Consider the following 19,036-nt stretch of genomic DNA (forward strand, 5'->3'; position numbering starts at 1 on the left):
GGACGTTAGATTTGACCAAAAAATGAAATCAATCAGGCAGTGATTTCAATGACTGCGCTCGAGCGTTTCCCAAATCACTAACTTTGCTTGTGCAACTATAGTAGGCTTAGTACATTAAATGCCTTTGGAAATAGTATTATTTATAGTAGTGCTACATGAGCATTTGTTTTAAGGGTTCTTACTCAATTCAGAAAAAGTATGTTGCAGTCTTTCTGTTTCATGAGGTGGAAACGTAAATATCATTCTCTCACATCCGAGTCTTCTACAACAAAGCCAGATTAAAAACACCTAAATATAAAGAGACAAAAATGAACAGTCCCGAATGTGATATTCCATCTTTCCTCCCCCCTTTAAACCAGCCCCCACCCCTCCCCCTCCCTAATGGCCCAGACATCCCATAATATGTCCGACCCCCCCCACCCCCTTAATCTCAGCCGGAACCCAATACTAAATCATGCAAAACTGCATAAACTGATTTCTGCATTATTTGCTATACAGGTTTGCCGGTTCATATCTGCAGCACTGACTAGACGTTATCCTTCAGTAGGCTGGTTAATTGTTTTTTGCACACTGTACAGACATTTACACACAATGTTCATTGTATACATGAGGAAAAGGGAAGTAATTGGTCAAGGTTTCCAGAATGAACATTATGAATATGACACATTCGATATACATAACCATATAATGGCTGTGCCGTTTCCATATCCTCATATTCCCTACCCCCATCATATTCCAAAGCATTGTAATCGATTAATTTTATCACATGGACCTATTGTACTTCCATAAGTAAACAATGGATGTTAATTATAATGCATTAGCTTCAGGGCCCCTGCTGCAACACACTATAAAATACAACACACATTACTGTAAGTAGTTTAGACGTGTAAAAAAACAACAACATTCTGATGAAAAAAATAAGTAAATGATGCATGGGGCACTGCAAGAGATTATGAGTAATTTTCCCAACCTGCAACGTTACCATTGGAAACATTTGAAATCAGGTCAAATGCATGCTCTTTATTAATTCATAATGCTTTTAGGCGCACTGGGTTTGTGTTATTTATTTGTAGATCACATGGAAATATATATAGGCTATATTCTCATATGGAATGAATTCAGATCACAACCTGAATAGTTAAATAGAAGATCAAAAATTGTTTTTTTCCAGTAAGTGTCATGCTATTTTGTACTTGGGATCAGAAACTTGCACACTGTAAAAATGATATGATCAGTTAGTCAAGTCAGCATATGTTTGTCTAATAGTTAAACGTAATTTTTAACCCTTGTGCGTCAATTAAAAAAAGTTACACATAGGTTCATAGAGGACAAAAATGTCCATGTCAAAACAGTGTCATAAAAATGTGATGCTTTGGAGTACAGACTTATCTTTGGTCTCATTTTAAAGAAGACCCTTGACAGATTACTGCTGAAGTTAAAAAAGTTGTTAAAAATGTAAACCAAGAGGTTTAAGTTTATGAAAATGATTTGAGCAATTTTTTTCATATAAAATGCATATTTTATTAAACACGTTGAACACAAAAATTGCTAGAAAATCAAAGCCATAAATCTAAACAAGTTGTATTCCAAATTTGAGGTTGATATCTCAAAAAAATGGGCTTTTAGTAAGATTTTGTTTGGGTGCTTTACCAAACTTTTCCCATTAGATTCCAGCAAAGCTCCGCTGGCATACAAAGTGGTGGGATTTGTGATTTGCAGTATAATTCCTCTCTCTCAAACATTGCAGGTGCACACACACAAACACACAAATTTTTTGCAGTTGGCATTAACACAGACAAAATGATCAAAAAAAAAATTGAAAAGTGTCCATAAGATCACACAAGGGTTAAAGTTATACAAGATTTAACTTGATTTTTGTAACATCAGTTTAATAAAGTCAGCAGCTGAACTCAAGTTTTTAAGTTGAAGTAGGTGGAAAATTTTCCAAGTACACTGTAGTAGTCACTATATATATTTTTTTTACCAACCAACCAACCAGCATAATGCAATGGTAAGGTTATGATTGCAATTTCTAGCACAACAGTCTTAAGAATGGTTAGGATCCATGTAGGGTGTTTATTCAAATCCATAATCTAACTACAGTAAAACTGCCTGGAGAACAAAACACCATAAATCTTGTAGATGTAAACCCAAAAATTAATAACACAAGAAATTTCGGGAAAGACTAGGAAACACTAAAACATTTAAACAATTACTAAAGAGACTGTCTGCAAAATTAAGTGTGCACTTACTAATTGAGTGTTTGAATATACTAAAGATTTAGGGTAAAAATAATCAGGAATGTGTTTTTGATGACCTCTAGTGGTTGACTCTGTAATATTGCATAGAGATATTGCTCCTCCTAGTGACCAGAAGTGATATACACAACCTGTAGACCCATGTCTAAATACTTGATTATTGTATTTTTAATACACATCTCGAATATGTGTATTGTTTTTTATTGGCTTTAATTTCAGTTTGAGCAAGTTGCAGGGTAAAAGTGATTTGAGCTATTTGAATCCATTAAAGCTACATTATATTGTTTAATATATGTTTACACTACTCTTAAAAAGTTGAAGTTAAATTAATACTTTTATTCAGCAAAGAGCATTAAAGTGAGCAAAAGTGGCAGTAAACACATTTATAATGTTACAAAAGATATCTTTTACAAATAAATGCTGTTATTTTTAATTTTATGTTAATCAAAGTATCCTTGAAGAAAATGTTTTATAGTTTTACAAACATATTAAGCAGCACAACTGTTTTCAAGATTGACAGTAAAAAAAAATCTGGAGCACTGAATTAGCACATTAAATTATTTTTGAAGGTTCATGTGACACTGAAGACTTATATTCATACTCAGCTGAAGTGTTTCTATGTGTGCTTTAGCTAGAACTTAGTGAGTATTAAATAAAAATAACATTCAAATGAAACACATAAATTTATCATATAACTGTGCTGATTAGAGAAATTGTATTATTGATTTAAATGTGACTCCACAGAATGTTATATTGATAGAATCTAGCAGTTACGTGGAGTGTTAAGATGTCAACAGTGACAAGATTTCTTATTCCGAGATGCATACTGCTGTATTTTTTGAAATAAACAACTCTGTGAAAGAAATGGAAAATAATTTATGACAGTCCTGTGACTCTACAGTGACCTGTCTGCTAAAGTGAATTTGACAGATGCTGGAAAGCTATAACTCAACAGAATATGTACCACAGATTTGTTTATTCAGCCAGGCTGTAATGTCAACACAGTGAAAAGATCTTTCTTTTAAGAGTGGCGTTTTAAAAGGGACAAAGAGACATTGCTGTTCTTATTTATCCTTGAATCCTGTTGGCAGGTTAAACTGTGTCTGTGTTGATTCAACATGCTAAAGATCACATTTCAGGTCAGGGATTTCTTACTTTGTTCAAGCCTTAAACTCTACTGTCAAAACAATAAAAAAAAAATTAACTCTTTTACACTCTTTTACACAAAAGCTGTCACTGAGGTGGTACCTTTTTAAAAGGTACACATTTGTATACCTAAAGGGTCCATTTTGTTACCTTAAAGGTACATATATGTGCCTAAATTGTACAAATAAGTATGGTACATATCTTAGTACCTTTTGCAAGGGAACCGCCCCAATGTCAGTCTTTGTACCTTATTTATGTTCTAGTTTTTGATTATTGACCTCTGTAAGCTGATCTGAGGAATAGTTGACCCAAAAATGGAAATTTTCTGAAGATTAACTAAACTGCAGGCTATCCAATATGTAGATGAGCTTGTTTGACAGATTAAGAGAAATTTAGCATCACATCACTTGTTCACTAATGGATGCTCTGCAGTGAATGGGTGCCGTCATAATGACAATAATTTACAACAAGTAATCCACTCCACCCCAGTCCATAAATTGTGTTTGTACAAAACAAATCCATGCAATGTCTTTAAATTTAGATCGCTGCGTCTGGCTAAATTTGATTCACCATTGCTTTGTCCAAACATCTTGGCCTGAGTGGGAATCTATTTAGCAAATTTAGATTTTAGGGCGAACTATTCCCTTTATATGGTATTGGAATTTATGGTCTGTTAATAGGGATGTAATGATTCACCGGGAGCCGGCTGAAAATCGATTCAAATATGTGATGATTCAAATCGGTTGAGATGCTAAACAAATCGCGATTCATTTAGGTGTAGGAGTTTATATGAATATGTCTGAGGGGAACTTACTGTGTTTAGAAAAGTTAAGAAGGTATTTCTTCTTTTCATCTTGCCTCTGTATAATGCATATTAAAGTTCATAAGTGCAGCGCTGCTTTGTTTACAGCGGAAATTAAGCGCCACCTGCTGGCAGAGAGTGAATCTGCGTCTCATTCAGCTCGTCTGCTGTTTCTGTTTCATGCAGATATTTTTATGTAAAGTTTCACAAAACTGTAGTCAAACCATTCTGTTTTTACTTCAAATTTCGAAAGTATACAGTCTACTTTAGATTAAAAACTGCTCATGTTGCATGTATGCAGCATCTTTGTTTGGATCATGATTAAAATGCAGTGGTTGCCTCTCATTTAAAATGGAAAGAGCACAGACAAAGCCTTATTTTGTTTATATGAAGAGATTTATTTTATTTGTGTTACTTATTTATTTGATTTGGGGCTTGTTTTAAAATTTCAATTTAGTTTTATTTACATTTACATTATATTTAAATTTTGTCATTTAGCAGACACTTTTATCCGAAGCGACTTACAAATGAGGACAACAGAAGCAATCAAAACCAACAAAAGAGCAATGATATGCAAGTGCTATATTAGTATATTATTAGAGTGTCATATTTCAATTTCACAAAGAAATGTGCAGCATTTTGTCCAAGCAATAATAAAATTTGTCTTAAATATAATTTTGTTTAAAAATAAATAAATTGTGAATTGAATCGTGAAATCAAAATCGTGAATCGAATCGAATTGTGAGTTGAGTGAATCGTTACATCACTAATCTGTAAATTATCTTCCAATGAATTTCATGGTTAGAATGTAGGAGAAATTAAAAGGATCACTTAACGAAGCTGCTCAAATCTAAACTCTTAATTGTACTTGCAGTGGTTCAAGAAACCTAACAATTATTTTAACATGAACATTTACTATTGGTCTGTAGTTTTTAAAGCGAATTTTAATGTTCTGAAGGTGTTCCTACTTTTTCTCTTGTGAATTTAGCATCTAACAGATAGTTAAGCAGTTGTAGCCAAATCTGGCCCAGACACGTTTACACAGATAAGTTACATTTAAAAGATATCACAATGTGACTTTTTTTTTTTTTTTCAAAACTTTTTCTAGTTTCACACCTATTTCTTGTTAGTCAAACCATCTCGGCTATGGTCTTTGTCAATTGAGGAAGAAACATTACTGCTATTCTCTAATAACATTAAATATATTTTAAAAAGCATGTAAAACATGAATCACATTCATAACACTGAAGCACCACAATATTATGCAATTGTGACTTGCCAAGAGGTCCATACAGCTTGTTATCTTTAAAATAATACCCTCTTCATCTCAGTATGAATGTTTGTGGTGTCAAGATCAGCGTGACCCAATTCCCTGAAAAATAATCTTATTAAAATAAACAGTGTAATCACAGATTATCTTTCACTCACCTTTATGTGTCAGTCTAATAAACGGTCTACATTTTCACACTCACACACATACCAATAAATATATATATATATATATATATATACACAGGTCCTTCTAAAAAAATTAGCATATTGTGAAAAAGTTCATTATTTTCCATAATGTAATGATAGAAATTAAAACTTTCATATATTTTAGATTCATTGCACACCAACTGAAATATTTCAGGTCTTTTATTGTTTTAATAATGATGATTTTGGCATACAGCTCATGAAAACCCAAAATTCCTATCTCAAAAAATTAGCATATTTCATCCGACCAATAAAAGAAAAGTGTTTTTAATACAAAAAAAGTCAACCTTCAAATAATTATGTTCAGTTATGCACTCAATACTTGGTCGGGAATCCTTTTGCAGAAATGACTGCTTCAATGCGGCGTGGCATGGAGGCAATCAGCCTGTGGCACTGCTGAGGTGTTATGGAGGCCCAGGATGCTTCCATAGCGGCCTTAAGCTCATCCAGAGTGTTGGGTCTTGCGTCTCTCAACTTTCTCTTCACAATATCCCACAGATTCTCTATGGGGTTCAGGTCAGGAGAGTTGGCAGGCCAATTGAGCACAGTAATACCATGGTCAGTAAACCATTTACCAGTGGTTTTGGCACTGTGAGCAGGTGCCAGCTCATGCTGAAAAACGAAATCTTCATCTCCATAAAGCTTTTCAGCAGATGGAAGCATGAAGTGCTCCAAAATCTCCTGATAGCTAGCTGCATTGACCCCGCCCTTGATAAAACACAGTGGACCAACACCAGCAGCTGACATGGCACCCCAGACCATCACTGACTGTGGGTACTTGACACAGGACTTCAGGCATTTTGGCATTTCCTTCTCCCCAGTCTTCCTCCAGACTCTGGCACCTTGATTTCCGAATGACATGCAAAATTTGCTTTCATCCGAAAAAAGTACTTTGGACCACTGAGCAACAGTCCAGTGCTGCTTCTCTGTAGCCCAGGTCAGGCGCTTCTGCCGCTGTTTCTGGTTCAAAAGCACACGCCTGTGCACAGTGGCTCTGGATGTTTCTACTCCAGACTCAGTCCACTGCTTCCGCAGGTCCCCCAAGGTCTGGAATCGGTCCTTCTCCACAATCTTCCTCAGGGTCCGGTCACCTCTTCTCGTTGTGCAGCGTTTTTTTGCCACACTTTTTCCTTCCCACAGACTTCCCACTGAGGTGCCTTGATACAGCACTCTGGGAACAGCCTATTCGTTCAGAAATTTCTTTCTGTGTCTTACCCTCTCGCTTGAGGGTGTCAATGATGGCCTTCTGGACAGCAGTCAGGTCGGCAGTCTTACCCATGATTGCGGTTTTGAGTAATGAACCAGGCTGGGAGTTTTTAAAAGCCTCAGGAATCTTTTGCAGGTGTTTAGAGTTAATTAGTTGATTCAGATGATTAGGTTAATAGCTCGTTTAGAGAACCTTTTCATGATATGCTAATTTTTTTGAGATAGGAATTTTGGGTTTTCATGAGCTGTATGCCAAAATCATCAGTATTAAAACAATAAAAGACCTGAAATATTTCAGATGGTGTGCAATGAATCTAAAATATATGAAAGTTTAATTTTTATCATTACATCATGGAAAATAATGAACTTTTTCACAATATGCTAATTTTTTTAGAAGGACCATATACACATCACTATAATCTATTTTCTGTAATAATATCTGTCATTCAGCAAGACCTTTCACTATGTTCGCTGTAAGAAATTCTGTTCAGAAATATAGAATTTATTTGCTAAAATAAAAGGTATAGTTAAATAAAATCTCAACAACACCTGCAATGCATTTTTTCTTCTGTAATGAAACCTATTTCTGTTTCAAACAAGATATTCAGCAAGGGAAAAAAATTGTAGGACAGCGCTTAATTTGAAATTTACCGGATTGTTAAAAAAAGTAGAGTTTTGATACCAGAATGTAGCCTTTAAGAGATTTTAATAAAACCATACTTAGTTTTTTTTGATTAACAAATATGCAACAGAAAGCCGTTTCAAAAGCAGTGATATTCAATAAAAGATTATAAAGACAAACATTTTTTGTCATTTAGCCTATAGACAATTTTGCACTGATGAATCATACACAATAAAATAAGAAGCTTATATTAAGAAAGTGAATAAAGTTATATAAAAATCATTGTAGTTTTGTAATAAATAAAAATAAAATAATTTAGATGTCAGGTTGATTTATAACAATTGATTTATAAGGTTATTGTTTTGCAAAAAAAAAAAAAACTTATTTAGCATGCAAGTGAAAATATTTTTTTATTTTTTATTCTTTTGCAATCAAATGTAACATTTTTCATTGCAAATTTTATTATTGGCATGAGAATTATAAATCAACATAAATTTGAGAATGTTAATTATTAATTTGACATCATAACTTGTCTTGATTTCGTATTTTTCTTAAATTCCTTACTTTATTTGTTGCAGGTTCGATTTGCTAAATATGTATATCACATTTCACCATTTGAATATTTATCACAAGCTTGCATTCCCCAGTAACACTGGATGATATGAACCTTGCTTCTTTCTACCCGGTTCCTCCATCTATTTTTACCCGCAGTCACGGAGGAACATCGCAGCACCCTGTGTTTGTTGTCTCCCTCCTCTTCCCGGGTCCCTTATTAATCAGTCGCCTTGACCTACTCATCCTCCTCTTTCTCTCCTCCTCTCCTCTCTAATTCTCAGCATCTTCCTCTGACTCATCTTTTCATCCTCTCCCCCTTCTGTTTCTCCTCTCCTCTCGCTCTCATTCTGGTGTGCACCCCACCCTCGCTCTGTTTTGCCTCTCTCTTCCGCAGCTCGACACTTTCAGGCTTCCCTAAAGCGAGGCTGCGCGCACTGACGGCAGGTAATCATCGCACGAAAGCTTTTATTCTTCCTTTTGCACCTTTGCATCATTAATGCATCTGTTGCGGGGATATTGAGATGGTTTGGCTTATAGATGATTCAGTTTGGGCATGATTTTGTGAATGTTGCATTCATTTATAAGCAATTATTTTTTTATTATGTCAGGACATAGCTGTTTTTAGAGCACGCCTCTGCGGACAGACAGGTGCACGCGGAGTCACTCCTCATGTTTGGATGCTGGATGTGAATTTGGGTGGCAGTGTGTTGTTTTCTGGTGCCCGCTGGTGAAGGGTCGGGCAGATGTAACCCGCACTATGTGTCTGCTTTACTGTTTCTATATAGGCTACGTGTGCTATCAGTGTGTGTCCAATCCGTTCTCATTGGAAGATCGTTTATTTTTCTGAATTGAATCTTCACTCACTTCAGGTCAGTTAAAATGATAGATTTAAAAAAAGCAAGCTTTTTGAAAAAGTATTACAGTGAAGTCATTAATGCAGTAAATTATGAGAAACGCAAACGATTAGTTCACCTCGAGAGTGCCGATATTTGTCACGTGACAAACGCAAACCGAACGAATCGCTAGTGAACGAGCCATCGCGCTACTTCTCATTACTTCTCATCATATTCGCGTCGGTGCTCCAGAAAGCTCTTCTTTTCGCCAAAGGGATGTTAAAATATTTATCTTTTTCTTGCCCCATCACGCCACTTTTCTGCGCTATCCACCCCACCCCTCCGCAGATCGCCCCTCCCCTCTGTGTATCTGCTGACAGCACGGTTGCTGCAGTATCACACTGGCACGGTGCAAATTTGCAGCGTCCGGATTCAGATGCGCGATCAGGAGCTGCTCGGACCGTGGCACCTGCGCGCATACATGCCAGCTTTGTAGTTACAAATAAAGCCCCTCCTCCTCATTCTCCTCCCCCGGTTTAAACGCTGGTGGTCGGCGCCACGAGACGCGCATTCCATTAGCAAGATGACACGTGCGCCCAAGTCGGTCGTGGCATATTTAGAATGCACTTTGCATGTTCTGGGTTTTCATTGGCTGCCAGTGTGGCTTGAACTGTAGCTCTCATTGGAGCTGAATGTTCCAGAAAAACGGTTCCATTTTCAAAGCCATCAGATTGATTGACATGATGTGTGTGGAAAGATAGGGGTTAAGTCAAAATGGATGCTCTTTAGGCTACTTAATGCACGTTCCTGGTCTCATTCTGAATGATTCATTAGTGTACCTTACTCTAAATGTTAATCTTTAAACAAAATTGAATAATAAATCACTCTCCGTTTAACTCCTAACCAATTTAGGTATTGTTTAAACAAAATCGCATTCTTGTAGCTACAGAATGTATGTATTCTTGATCCCATCATTCCAGTCCTGCTTTTGTTTTCCTTCAAAATTAAACACATTATAGAAGTAAAATGGGTTGCAAATGGCTATGTGATGTTGAGTGTTTGATTTCGAATTGGATGGGTTAACAAAACCTGGCATTCCTTCAGAAAAAAACATCAAGATTTGAAATTTTTTCATTTTTGCGTTTTTTGACTTTATTAGCATAGGAAAGTGTAGAAGTCACAGGAAGTGAAATGGGAGAGAGAGAGAGAGAGGGGTGGGATTGGGAAAGGTCCTCGAGCTGGGATTCAAACTCGGGACGCCCGTAGCACAATTGTGCTGTATGTCGACGCTCTGCCCATAAGGTTACCGACTTAAAAAAACATAAAGATTTGGACCTCTCGGAGGACCACCACACATTTTTGTCAACTCTTTGCGGCATCAACTTCAACCTGACTAATTGTGTGGACTAAACGACAAAATACAGTTACACTAATGCATTTTGTAGACAGAAAGCCAAACCCTGCTGCAGAAATGTAGTCAGTGCTTTATTTTATGCACTTAACACTAAACTCAAAACTGATTTCGTGCACAAAAATTCACAAAAGCTCCATTTTGTGTAATCATGGACAAATTGCATGTCCCCAAAATACTCATTCTGTGAGTGGTTTTCTGGATCACAGAATACATTTTGTCTATTAAAAACCCTAGTTGTTCACTTAAATTTATGCATTTTGCAGTTGAGCAGCATTTCGAATGTAAAAAGAGATTTATTGCTTGTGCAGGTAGAGCGAAACGTACTCGTGCTGACATGCTGGAGGACTCGCTCACTTTTAGATGTTTGTCTTACTCATGCAAGGTCAATTAAAGGATGCTATGGACACACCGTTTCTAAACGTCCTGTCCAGTTAGAGTCAGCAGAGGTTTAGCTCGTTCCCTCTCTCTTGTTTTCTCAGGATGTCCATTGTGAGCATCGTTGCCAGGGAAATCCTGGACTCTCGGGGAAACCCTACAGTGGAGGTGGACTTGAGAACTGATAAAGGTGAATCAATAGAGTCTCTTTACAACAAGGGATGAGCAGAATGTCATCCTGAATTTTAAAACCAAAAGAATATGTAATCTCTACAATGTAAATTAAATAAAAAAAATTCAGATGTCTTCAAAAACATATTTATTAAAAGCATCTGCGAAAATGCATGAATGCAAAATACAATTAAAAATAAATCTAATAAAATAAAAAATATCAAAATATATGCAAACGCAAGTTACTTTTAAGAGAAAAATGTAAACGTATAAAAATTAAATTGTCAACTAAGATATGGATGGATTTATGTATTATTCACTGCTGTAAATAAATGACAGATATGAAGTGTCAGTGTGTTTTTTTTAGGTCTGTTCAGGGCTGCGGTGCCCAGCGGAGCTTCGACAGGCATCTATGAGGCTCTAGAACTCAGAGATGGAGACAAGAGCCGTTACAAGGGCAAAGGTGAGTGATCACAGATGGTCCACTGTAACATTGGCACTATAAACCATCATAAAACATCACATCAATTCAATCTAAATTGACCTTTTGTTTATTTAATCTTCAATTTTACCTGCCGTGACCTGTATCTTTGCTTTTCTTGTGTCTTAGGCGTACTGAAGGCTGTTGGTCACATTAATGACACTCTTGGACCAGCCCTCATCGCATCTGTAAGTGCAAAGAGAACGGGGTTTAAAGACCCTTTGTTTTTATAACTAATAACCAAAGAATCAGTTTTCAACCAGCACAAGAAGGGGTATAAACTGCAATCTGTGCATATTTTTCTTATTTCTGGAAAAGCTCTGAATTAAGCGGAGATATTTAAGCAATAATTGCATTATAAGTTAAAGATCATCTAATAATTTGCAGCTTATATTCAAAATATACTTGGTTTTTAATGGGAGCACGGCTAAGTTTGTTATTTAATGCATTTTCACTATGATTTACATTATTTTACAGGCTCCTGTTTATTTTTTTCATTCCATGCATTTTTTTCTCCAGATATTTGTCGCCACTTTCCCGATAGTTGTAAATCACTTTTTACAGTTTAATTCTAAGCAGTTGTTAATTGAATTATTTGTTATTTGTTTGTTTTACAGATCAGATTCCGATCAGATGGGATCAGAATCAGATCCCACCCCTGCACTTTTCTTAATCATTTTTCTTGTCATTTTTTATACTCATTTACTTATAACAGGAGATTTTAAAACAGGTCCCACTGCTACCAATCTACCAAAGGCAGAGACACAATTATCTCCTATTATCCAGGTCTTGATTTTCATTCTGATCTACACATTCCATTCTTTCCCTTTCATGTCTTTTTTTTAAGTTACAGATACTCCCATGTCTACAGTGCAAAAGCTTAAAACTCAAATATTGCACATTTTTTATTTGATGATTTGATGTTAACAAGGTTAAAGCAGCACTAAGTAACTTTTGGCGCTCTAGCATAGTGCTGCTTTAATTTCACAGCAGCAGGGTTAATGATTAAACAACATTTTCATCAAGCATCAGTCACTGTGTTTTATTAACCTTGAGAGATTTATCTTCATGATGTGAACTTTAGGAGATCAGTGTGGTGGAACAAGAGAAACTGGACAACATGATGATCGAAATGGATGGCACAGAGAACAAATGTAAGTTCTTACATGATAAAATATTAGAGTTTAAAAGCATAGTTCAACCAAAACAGAAATTAAGTCATCATTTACTCACCCTCGTGTTGTTCCAAACCTGTATTATGTTCTTTATTATGTGGAACACAAAAGGAGATGTTCAGCCGCATGTTCAGCACTGAAAATGCATATAAAATTACAAAAAGGCAGCATACAATATGTCCATACACCTGATTTGCTATATTCCAAGTCTTCTGAAGCCTTACAATCCATAACCAAATTGTAACTTATTTATTGGAAATCATACCCTCCACTGTAGCTTATATTACAACATGCTGTGTACAAGTGTGTTGTGCCAGATTCGTTGTTAGCAATGCCAAGGAATTGTGACCTGCCAAGAGTTTGTGTAGATGATGAAAGAGTCTTGTGTTTTTTTGGAGACCTATTTATAATATCATAAATTATAATAAAAAAGTTATAATTAAAATAATTTTCTATTAAAATATATTTTAAAATGTAATTCATTCCTGTGATGTCTCACCTGATCCTTAAGAAATCATTCTAAATTGCTGATTTATTGCTCAAGAAACATTTGTTATTATCATCAATCTTGAAAACAGCTTAATATTATTTGTGTAAATTGTGATGCATTTTTCAGGATTATTTTAAGAAAGATTTAAAAAGAACATTTATATTTGAAATATAAATCTTTTGTTAGATTATAAATTACTGTCACTTTTAATCAATTTAATGCATCCTTGTTGAATACAAGTATTCATTTATTTTTTTAAAATAAGCTTACTGATTCCAAACTTGTGAATGGTAGTGTAGTTTAAAATACTAGACTGTACTAAAATTAGTGCTGCGCAACAATTAACCACGATGAATTAAAAGTTTTTGTGTACATAAATGTATGTGTGTTTACTGTGTATATTTATTATGTATATATATCTATATATATATCTATATATATATATATATATATATATATATATACACACACATACATGTGTAAATATTTAAGAAAATTTTTATGTTTATATATTAAATATATGTATAATATAAATTATATGACTATAAATATATACATGTAAATGCTTTCAAAATATATACTGTATGTGTGTGTCTTTACATATGCATAATAAATATACACTGTACCCACACACACATATTATATATACAGAAACTTTTCTTTTGGATGCGATTAATCTCGATTAATCATTGCCCAGCACTAACTAAACTATTAATAATTTCAGTACTTGTTCCAAAACTTACATTATGGAAAAAATTCTTATACAATGAAACTAGCTTATATATCACTTAAAAATGAGCTAATTATTAAATACAATCTTCATTTTAAATCTGTTCATCATGTCTACAGCTCAGTTTGGAGCTAATGCCATCCTGGGAGTGTCTCTGGCCATCTGCAAGGCCGGTGCGGCAGAAAAAAGCGTCCCCCTGTATCGTCATATTGCTGATCTGGCAGGAAACACAGAACTAGTGCTGCCAGTTCCTGTAAGAAAACTCATTACTCAGCCGCATGACTTCGGCTCGCAACATCATAATTCACATCTGTAGGGGTTTTCTCTTGATTGTCTAGGGAAATAGACTTAGCACATCTTCTCTATCTATTCGCCAGGCCTTTAATGTCATCAACGGAGGCTCTCATGCTGGAAACAAGCTCGCCATGCAGGAATTCATGGTGCTTCCTGTGGGGGCGGAGTCATTCCGTGACGCCCTGCGTGTCGGAGCCGAGCTCTACCAGACGCTCAAGGGTGTCATCAAGGAGAAGTACGGCCAAGACGCCACCAACGTCGGCGACGAGGGAGGATTCGCTCCAAACATCCTGGAGAACAGTGAAGGTGTGTTTCTTTATCGCCTTGTCTGAGTGTGTGACCCAGTTTCATCATAATGAATTTATCCATCACGCCTCCACAGCACTTGAGTTGATAAAGACGGCCATAGACAAGGCCGGCTTCACAGATAAAGTTGTGATCGGGATGGATGTAGCCGCCTCTGAGTTCTACCGTGATGGAAAGTACGACCTCGACTTCAAGTCTCCTCCGAACCCAGACAGACACATCACCAGCGATGAGCTGTTAGAGATCTACCAGACGTTTGTCAACGATTATCCAGGTAACAGTCTTCACTAACACTTAAAAATGAAACAAGATAGCATGAGAATAGGAATATAACTATTTATCAGCCTTCTTTTCAAAGTTACAACCAACCTTGATCATGTCAAACTAGTAAATATAACTCATATACATTACTGTTTTTCAAAGAAGCCTCTTATGCTCACCAAAGCTGCATTTAACTGATCAAAAACTGTACAAATATTGTGAAATATTTGTACAATTTAAAATAGCTGTTTTCTATTTTAATATATGTGACCCTGGACCACAAAACCAGTCATAAGCGTCAATTTTTTTAAATTGAGATGTATGCATTATCTGAAAGCTGACTAGATAAGCTTTCCATTGATGCATGGTTCGTTAGGACAGGACAATATTTGGCCGAGATACAATTATTAGAAAATCTGGAATCTGAGGGTGCAAAAAAAAAATCTAAATATTGAGAAAATCACCTTTAAAGTTGTTCAAAATAACTACAAATCAAACCAAAACAATAAACAAAAATCAAAATCTAAAAAAATAACAGTAGGAAATTTACAAAATATCTTCATGGAACATGATCCTTACTTAATATCCTAATGATTTTTGGCATAAAAGAAAAATCAATAATTTTGACCCATACACTGTATTGTTGGCTATTGCTACAAATATACCCCAGCGACTTGAGACTGGTTTTGTGCTCCAGGGTCACATATTTTAAAATATAATTTATTTCTGTGATGGCAAGGCTGAATTTTCAGCATCTTCAGTGTCACATGATCCTTCAGGAATCATTCTAATATGCTGATTTGCTGCTCAAGAAACCATGATGCATTTTTTTCAGGATTCTTTGATGTATAGAAACTTCATCAGAACAGCATTTATTTGAAATAAAACTATTTTGTAATATTATAATTATTTATACTGTCACTTTTGATCAATATAATGCGTTCTTACTAAATAAAAGTATTTATTAATCCTTTGTTCCTATCTTCATCGCTAGTGGTGTCCATTGAGGATCCGTTTGATCAGGACGACTGGGCCGCTTGGACTAACATGACGGGCTCCATGGGGATCCAGATCGTGGGCGATGACCTGACCGTGACAAACCCCAAGAGGATAGAGAAGGCTGCGGAAGACCGCGCATGCAACTGTCTGCTCCTGAAGGTCAACCAGATCGGCACCGTCACAGAGGCCATCCAGGCGTGAGTAACCATACACGCCCCATAAACCATAGTTTATTACCAGCATCCCCAGCTCCTAAACTTCTCAGTTTGAACTGTGTGTCCCTCAGATGTAAGCTCGCTCAGGCCAACGGATGGGGCGTGATGGTCAGCCATCGCTCAGGAGAGACAGAAGACACCTTCATCGCCGATCTAGTGGTGGGACTCTGCACTGGACAGGTACACACACACACAGTGTTAGCATTATGAACAAAGAGGATACGCTTTACAAAACCATCTTAATCAAATCATTAAGTTTGATCGACTTGACAAACTCTTTCTCTCTCTTATCTTTCAGATAAAGACAGGAGCTCCATGTAGATCTGAGCGTCTCGCAAAATACAACCAACTTATGAGGCAAGAGAGCATTCAATCTTACCATTTTTGAGCAATAGAGTAAAAAATGATTTCAATCCCCAAAACAATGTCCAAATAATTGTTGCAAACTTTTTGCATCTTTTTTTAAAATAGGCTGTTACTAAAATATAGTTTTTATTAATGTTTTTTTATATATATATATATATATATATATATATTTCCATTTTCATTTAAATTTTTGTTGTAGTTTGTAGGATATTTTTTTTTTTTTAGTTTTTGGTATTTCTTAATATTTTTATAATATGAATTGTAGTTTTTATTAGTTTTATTTTTTTTGTTAATTTTTTAGCTTTTAATTTTTAGTTTTCTTTTTAATTTTATTTAATTTAACAATTGTTTTTTATAAAAGCAAACAAGTTGAGCAAGGGGTTCAATACTTACAGTTAGATACCTAAAAATAAGTATGAACAATTCTAGCAGTAACTTTAAATTAAAAAAAATAATAAAAAAAAACGGTTGTGGCTAGTTAACTAAAACTTAAACCATTAAAAACGGTACTTTATATATATACACACCACTAAAATTGTTCATACTTATTTTTAGGTATCTTACAGTAAGTATTGAACCCCTTGCTCAACGTGTTTGCTTTTTCATTCTCTATACAATTTGATGATAAAAAATGTTAAATAAACCCCATAGACTTCCATTTAATGAAGGCAATTTTCTTTAGAAAATGTAAAAATGTCTGATTGTGCATCATCATCATATGACTCAACTGACTGAAAGTCCCAGTCTCAAAAATAGCATTGGCCACATAAGAAACCAATAATTACTTGGATTAACATTGTTGATTACAGTCTTCTAGCTGTTTCTCTGTCAGCTCATGTTCCTGTATAATTAATCCATGTCCACCTCTGCCAATCTGACTGTTTTTTCCTGCCTCACAGGATTGAAGAAGAACTGGGCGATCAGGCTCGATTCGCCGGGCATAATTTCAGAAACCCTAGCGCTCTGTGATACTGACATAACCACACCGAAATCACACAAAAAACTACTGACAAAGAGTATGTACTGCACTGAACCGACTGACTGCCCTTGACGTCCCCTCAAATCATTCAAAATGCATTTAAACAGCACTATTTGCACTGATATTCAAAAAATGACTTGCTCAGACACTCAAAGTATATATTTAAACTGAACTGGACTGTGGACAGGCTTTGATAGACCAAATATTATGCACAGTGGATCCTGGACCGACCAACATTATGCACAAGTGATACTGAATTACTTGGTGGACAAAACATGTGCACAGGGTGGACATGCATGCGTATGATACAGAAAATGGACCTTGAATTTAACAAGGCAAAGGTTTTAACTCAGATGGAATAAAAGTAGAGATTTATTTTAATCAGGTGTAATCTTTAAAATTAAGCTTCAGTTTAGATGTGAAATTTATGTACATAAAAAAAAAAAAAAAAACAGTCTAGGTTGACTTGCCACGCTAAAGAAAACAAATGTAATTTTTATGGTTCATTGCATGAGAACTAAGCAAAAATCTGTAGATTTTGGAAAAAGGAGAGTAGAAAAATCAAATAGTTACCTGACTATTTATGCAGCAGTGGGATTTTCAGTGAGAAGATCACACTGCTGGGATGAGTGACACTGACAGGGTCCAGAGTTTACTCTAAAAGACCAGGGCATTAGATGCTTTTTATCAAACAATACTCTCTTTCTCAGATGCTGTTTTTTGTGTCCATCTCTGACCCAAAAGCATGCTGAGAAAAAAAGAGTCTTTTAAAACAAACGGTTATTCATTCAAATCAACATAAAATAAAATAGGGTGTTTTAACCTCTGATACAAAAAGAAAAAGAAAAGTGTTTTACTCATTTTAGTATATGAAGCATTTAAAATAATATGTTTAGAATATATTTATTTCCACAAAGTTTCTGTATATCTTCGTCATTTATTTGGAAGGTCTAAAATATAACTTATGGCTCCCTACATAGAGCAACACAGCAAAAAATGAATAAATAAAGAGAATGAAATCTTAAGGATCGAACATAAAGTTCACATATCACTTCTAATAATAATAATTGTTATATTCAAGAACCTCCTAATCTTCATTTGCCTGATTTTCTCATGCAGTGACTCTTAAAATGCACTTTCACATTTTCTTTAACCCTGGATCTTCATCCTAAAGGGGAAGTGGACGCTTTTTGCATTGAATAAAACAGTCTGTAAGTGAGCCATCTGTTGGCACATTTCTGGCTCAACCAATGGCGTGTGTTTGGGGCGGGGCTACCATCGTCCAAATATATAAGAGACAGCTATAGGAATGACACACTCCACTTCTGCTTTAAGATGAATGATCAAAATCAATCAGTGAAAGAAAGAGACATAACAATCACGATGACAGATCTGATTCAAGAACTGGACCGACAGACACAGCTCACATGAATAGAGACCAAACACACTCACTCACTCACATTTGTGTAGCAAAGTCTCACCCTCAATGCACACGATTCCTTATTCTCTCCCCCATGGACTTGCAGTCTGTGTTGCTTCCTTTCTGTCCCCCTTTCCCTCCTCGTGGTTATGACTTGGCTTGTTCCCCCATACCTGAAATCTTTTTCCTCCCTGATGACTTATCTTTTCATCATTTTGTGAGATTATTGTGGTGAAAGAAGGAAAAGAAAGCAAGATGGAGAGAAAATGAAAAAAAGAACTGACAAGCCTGTCAGTGAATAATGTTATGGAATATTAAAGCTGTCATTGCTTTCGTCAACCTTGAGTCCCTAAGTGTGTTTTCTTCTCGTCATTAAAAGCAGAGGAGGACATTTAAATGGCTTTTCACCATTTAGACCCTCAATTATAGAACAGGATAGTGTTTTAATGGGTTTTAAAATTG

At 35.6% G+C, this 19,036-nt stretch overlaps 1 protein-coding gene across 3 annotated transcripts; it reads left to right on the forward strand.

Annotated features, from left to right (window-relative positions):
* Positions 1–8,240: 8,240 nt before the first annotated feature.
* Positions 8,241–18,913, forward strand: LOC109059115 (gamma-enolase). 3 transcript variants are annotated; one of them, XM_042744677.1, is made up of 13 exons: positions 8,241–8,509; positions 8,851–8,934; positions 10,792–10,877; positions 11,226–11,321; positions 11,469–11,527; positions 12,424–12,493; positions 13,854–13,987; positions 14,112–14,334; positions 14,411–14,608; positions 15,590–15,791; positions 15,881–15,989; positions 16,108–16,166; positions 17,075–18,913. In XM_042744677.1, the coding sequence occupies exons 3-13, from the start codon at positions 10,793–10,795 to the stop codon at positions 17,142–17,144; spliced, it is 1,305 nt and encodes a 434-aa protein (XP_042600611.1). In that variant the 5' UTR covers positions 8,241–8,509; positions 8,851–8,934; position 10,792; the 3' UTR covers positions 17,145–18,913. The 3 variants fall into 3 exon arrangements, with proteins under 3 accessions (XP_042600611.1, XP_042600610.1, XP_042600613.1); XM_042744676.1 differs by lacking the exon at positions 8,851–8,934 and having other exon boundaries at positions 8,243–8,509; XM_042744679.1 differs by lacking the exons at positions 8,241–8,509; positions 8,851–8,934; positions 10,792–10,877 and adding an exon at positions 12,055–12,125 and having other exon boundaries at positions 11,266–11,321.
* Positions 18,914–19,036: the final 123 nt, after the last annotated feature.

This window comes from Cyprinus carpio, chromosome B19, assembly GCF_018340385.1.
Source record: "Cyprinus carpio isolate SPL01 chromosome B19, ASM1834038v1, whole genome shotgun sequence".
Classification (NCBI taxonomy): Eukaryota; Metazoa; Chordata; class Actinopteri; order Cypriniformes; family Cyprinidae; genus Cyprinus; species Cyprinus carpio.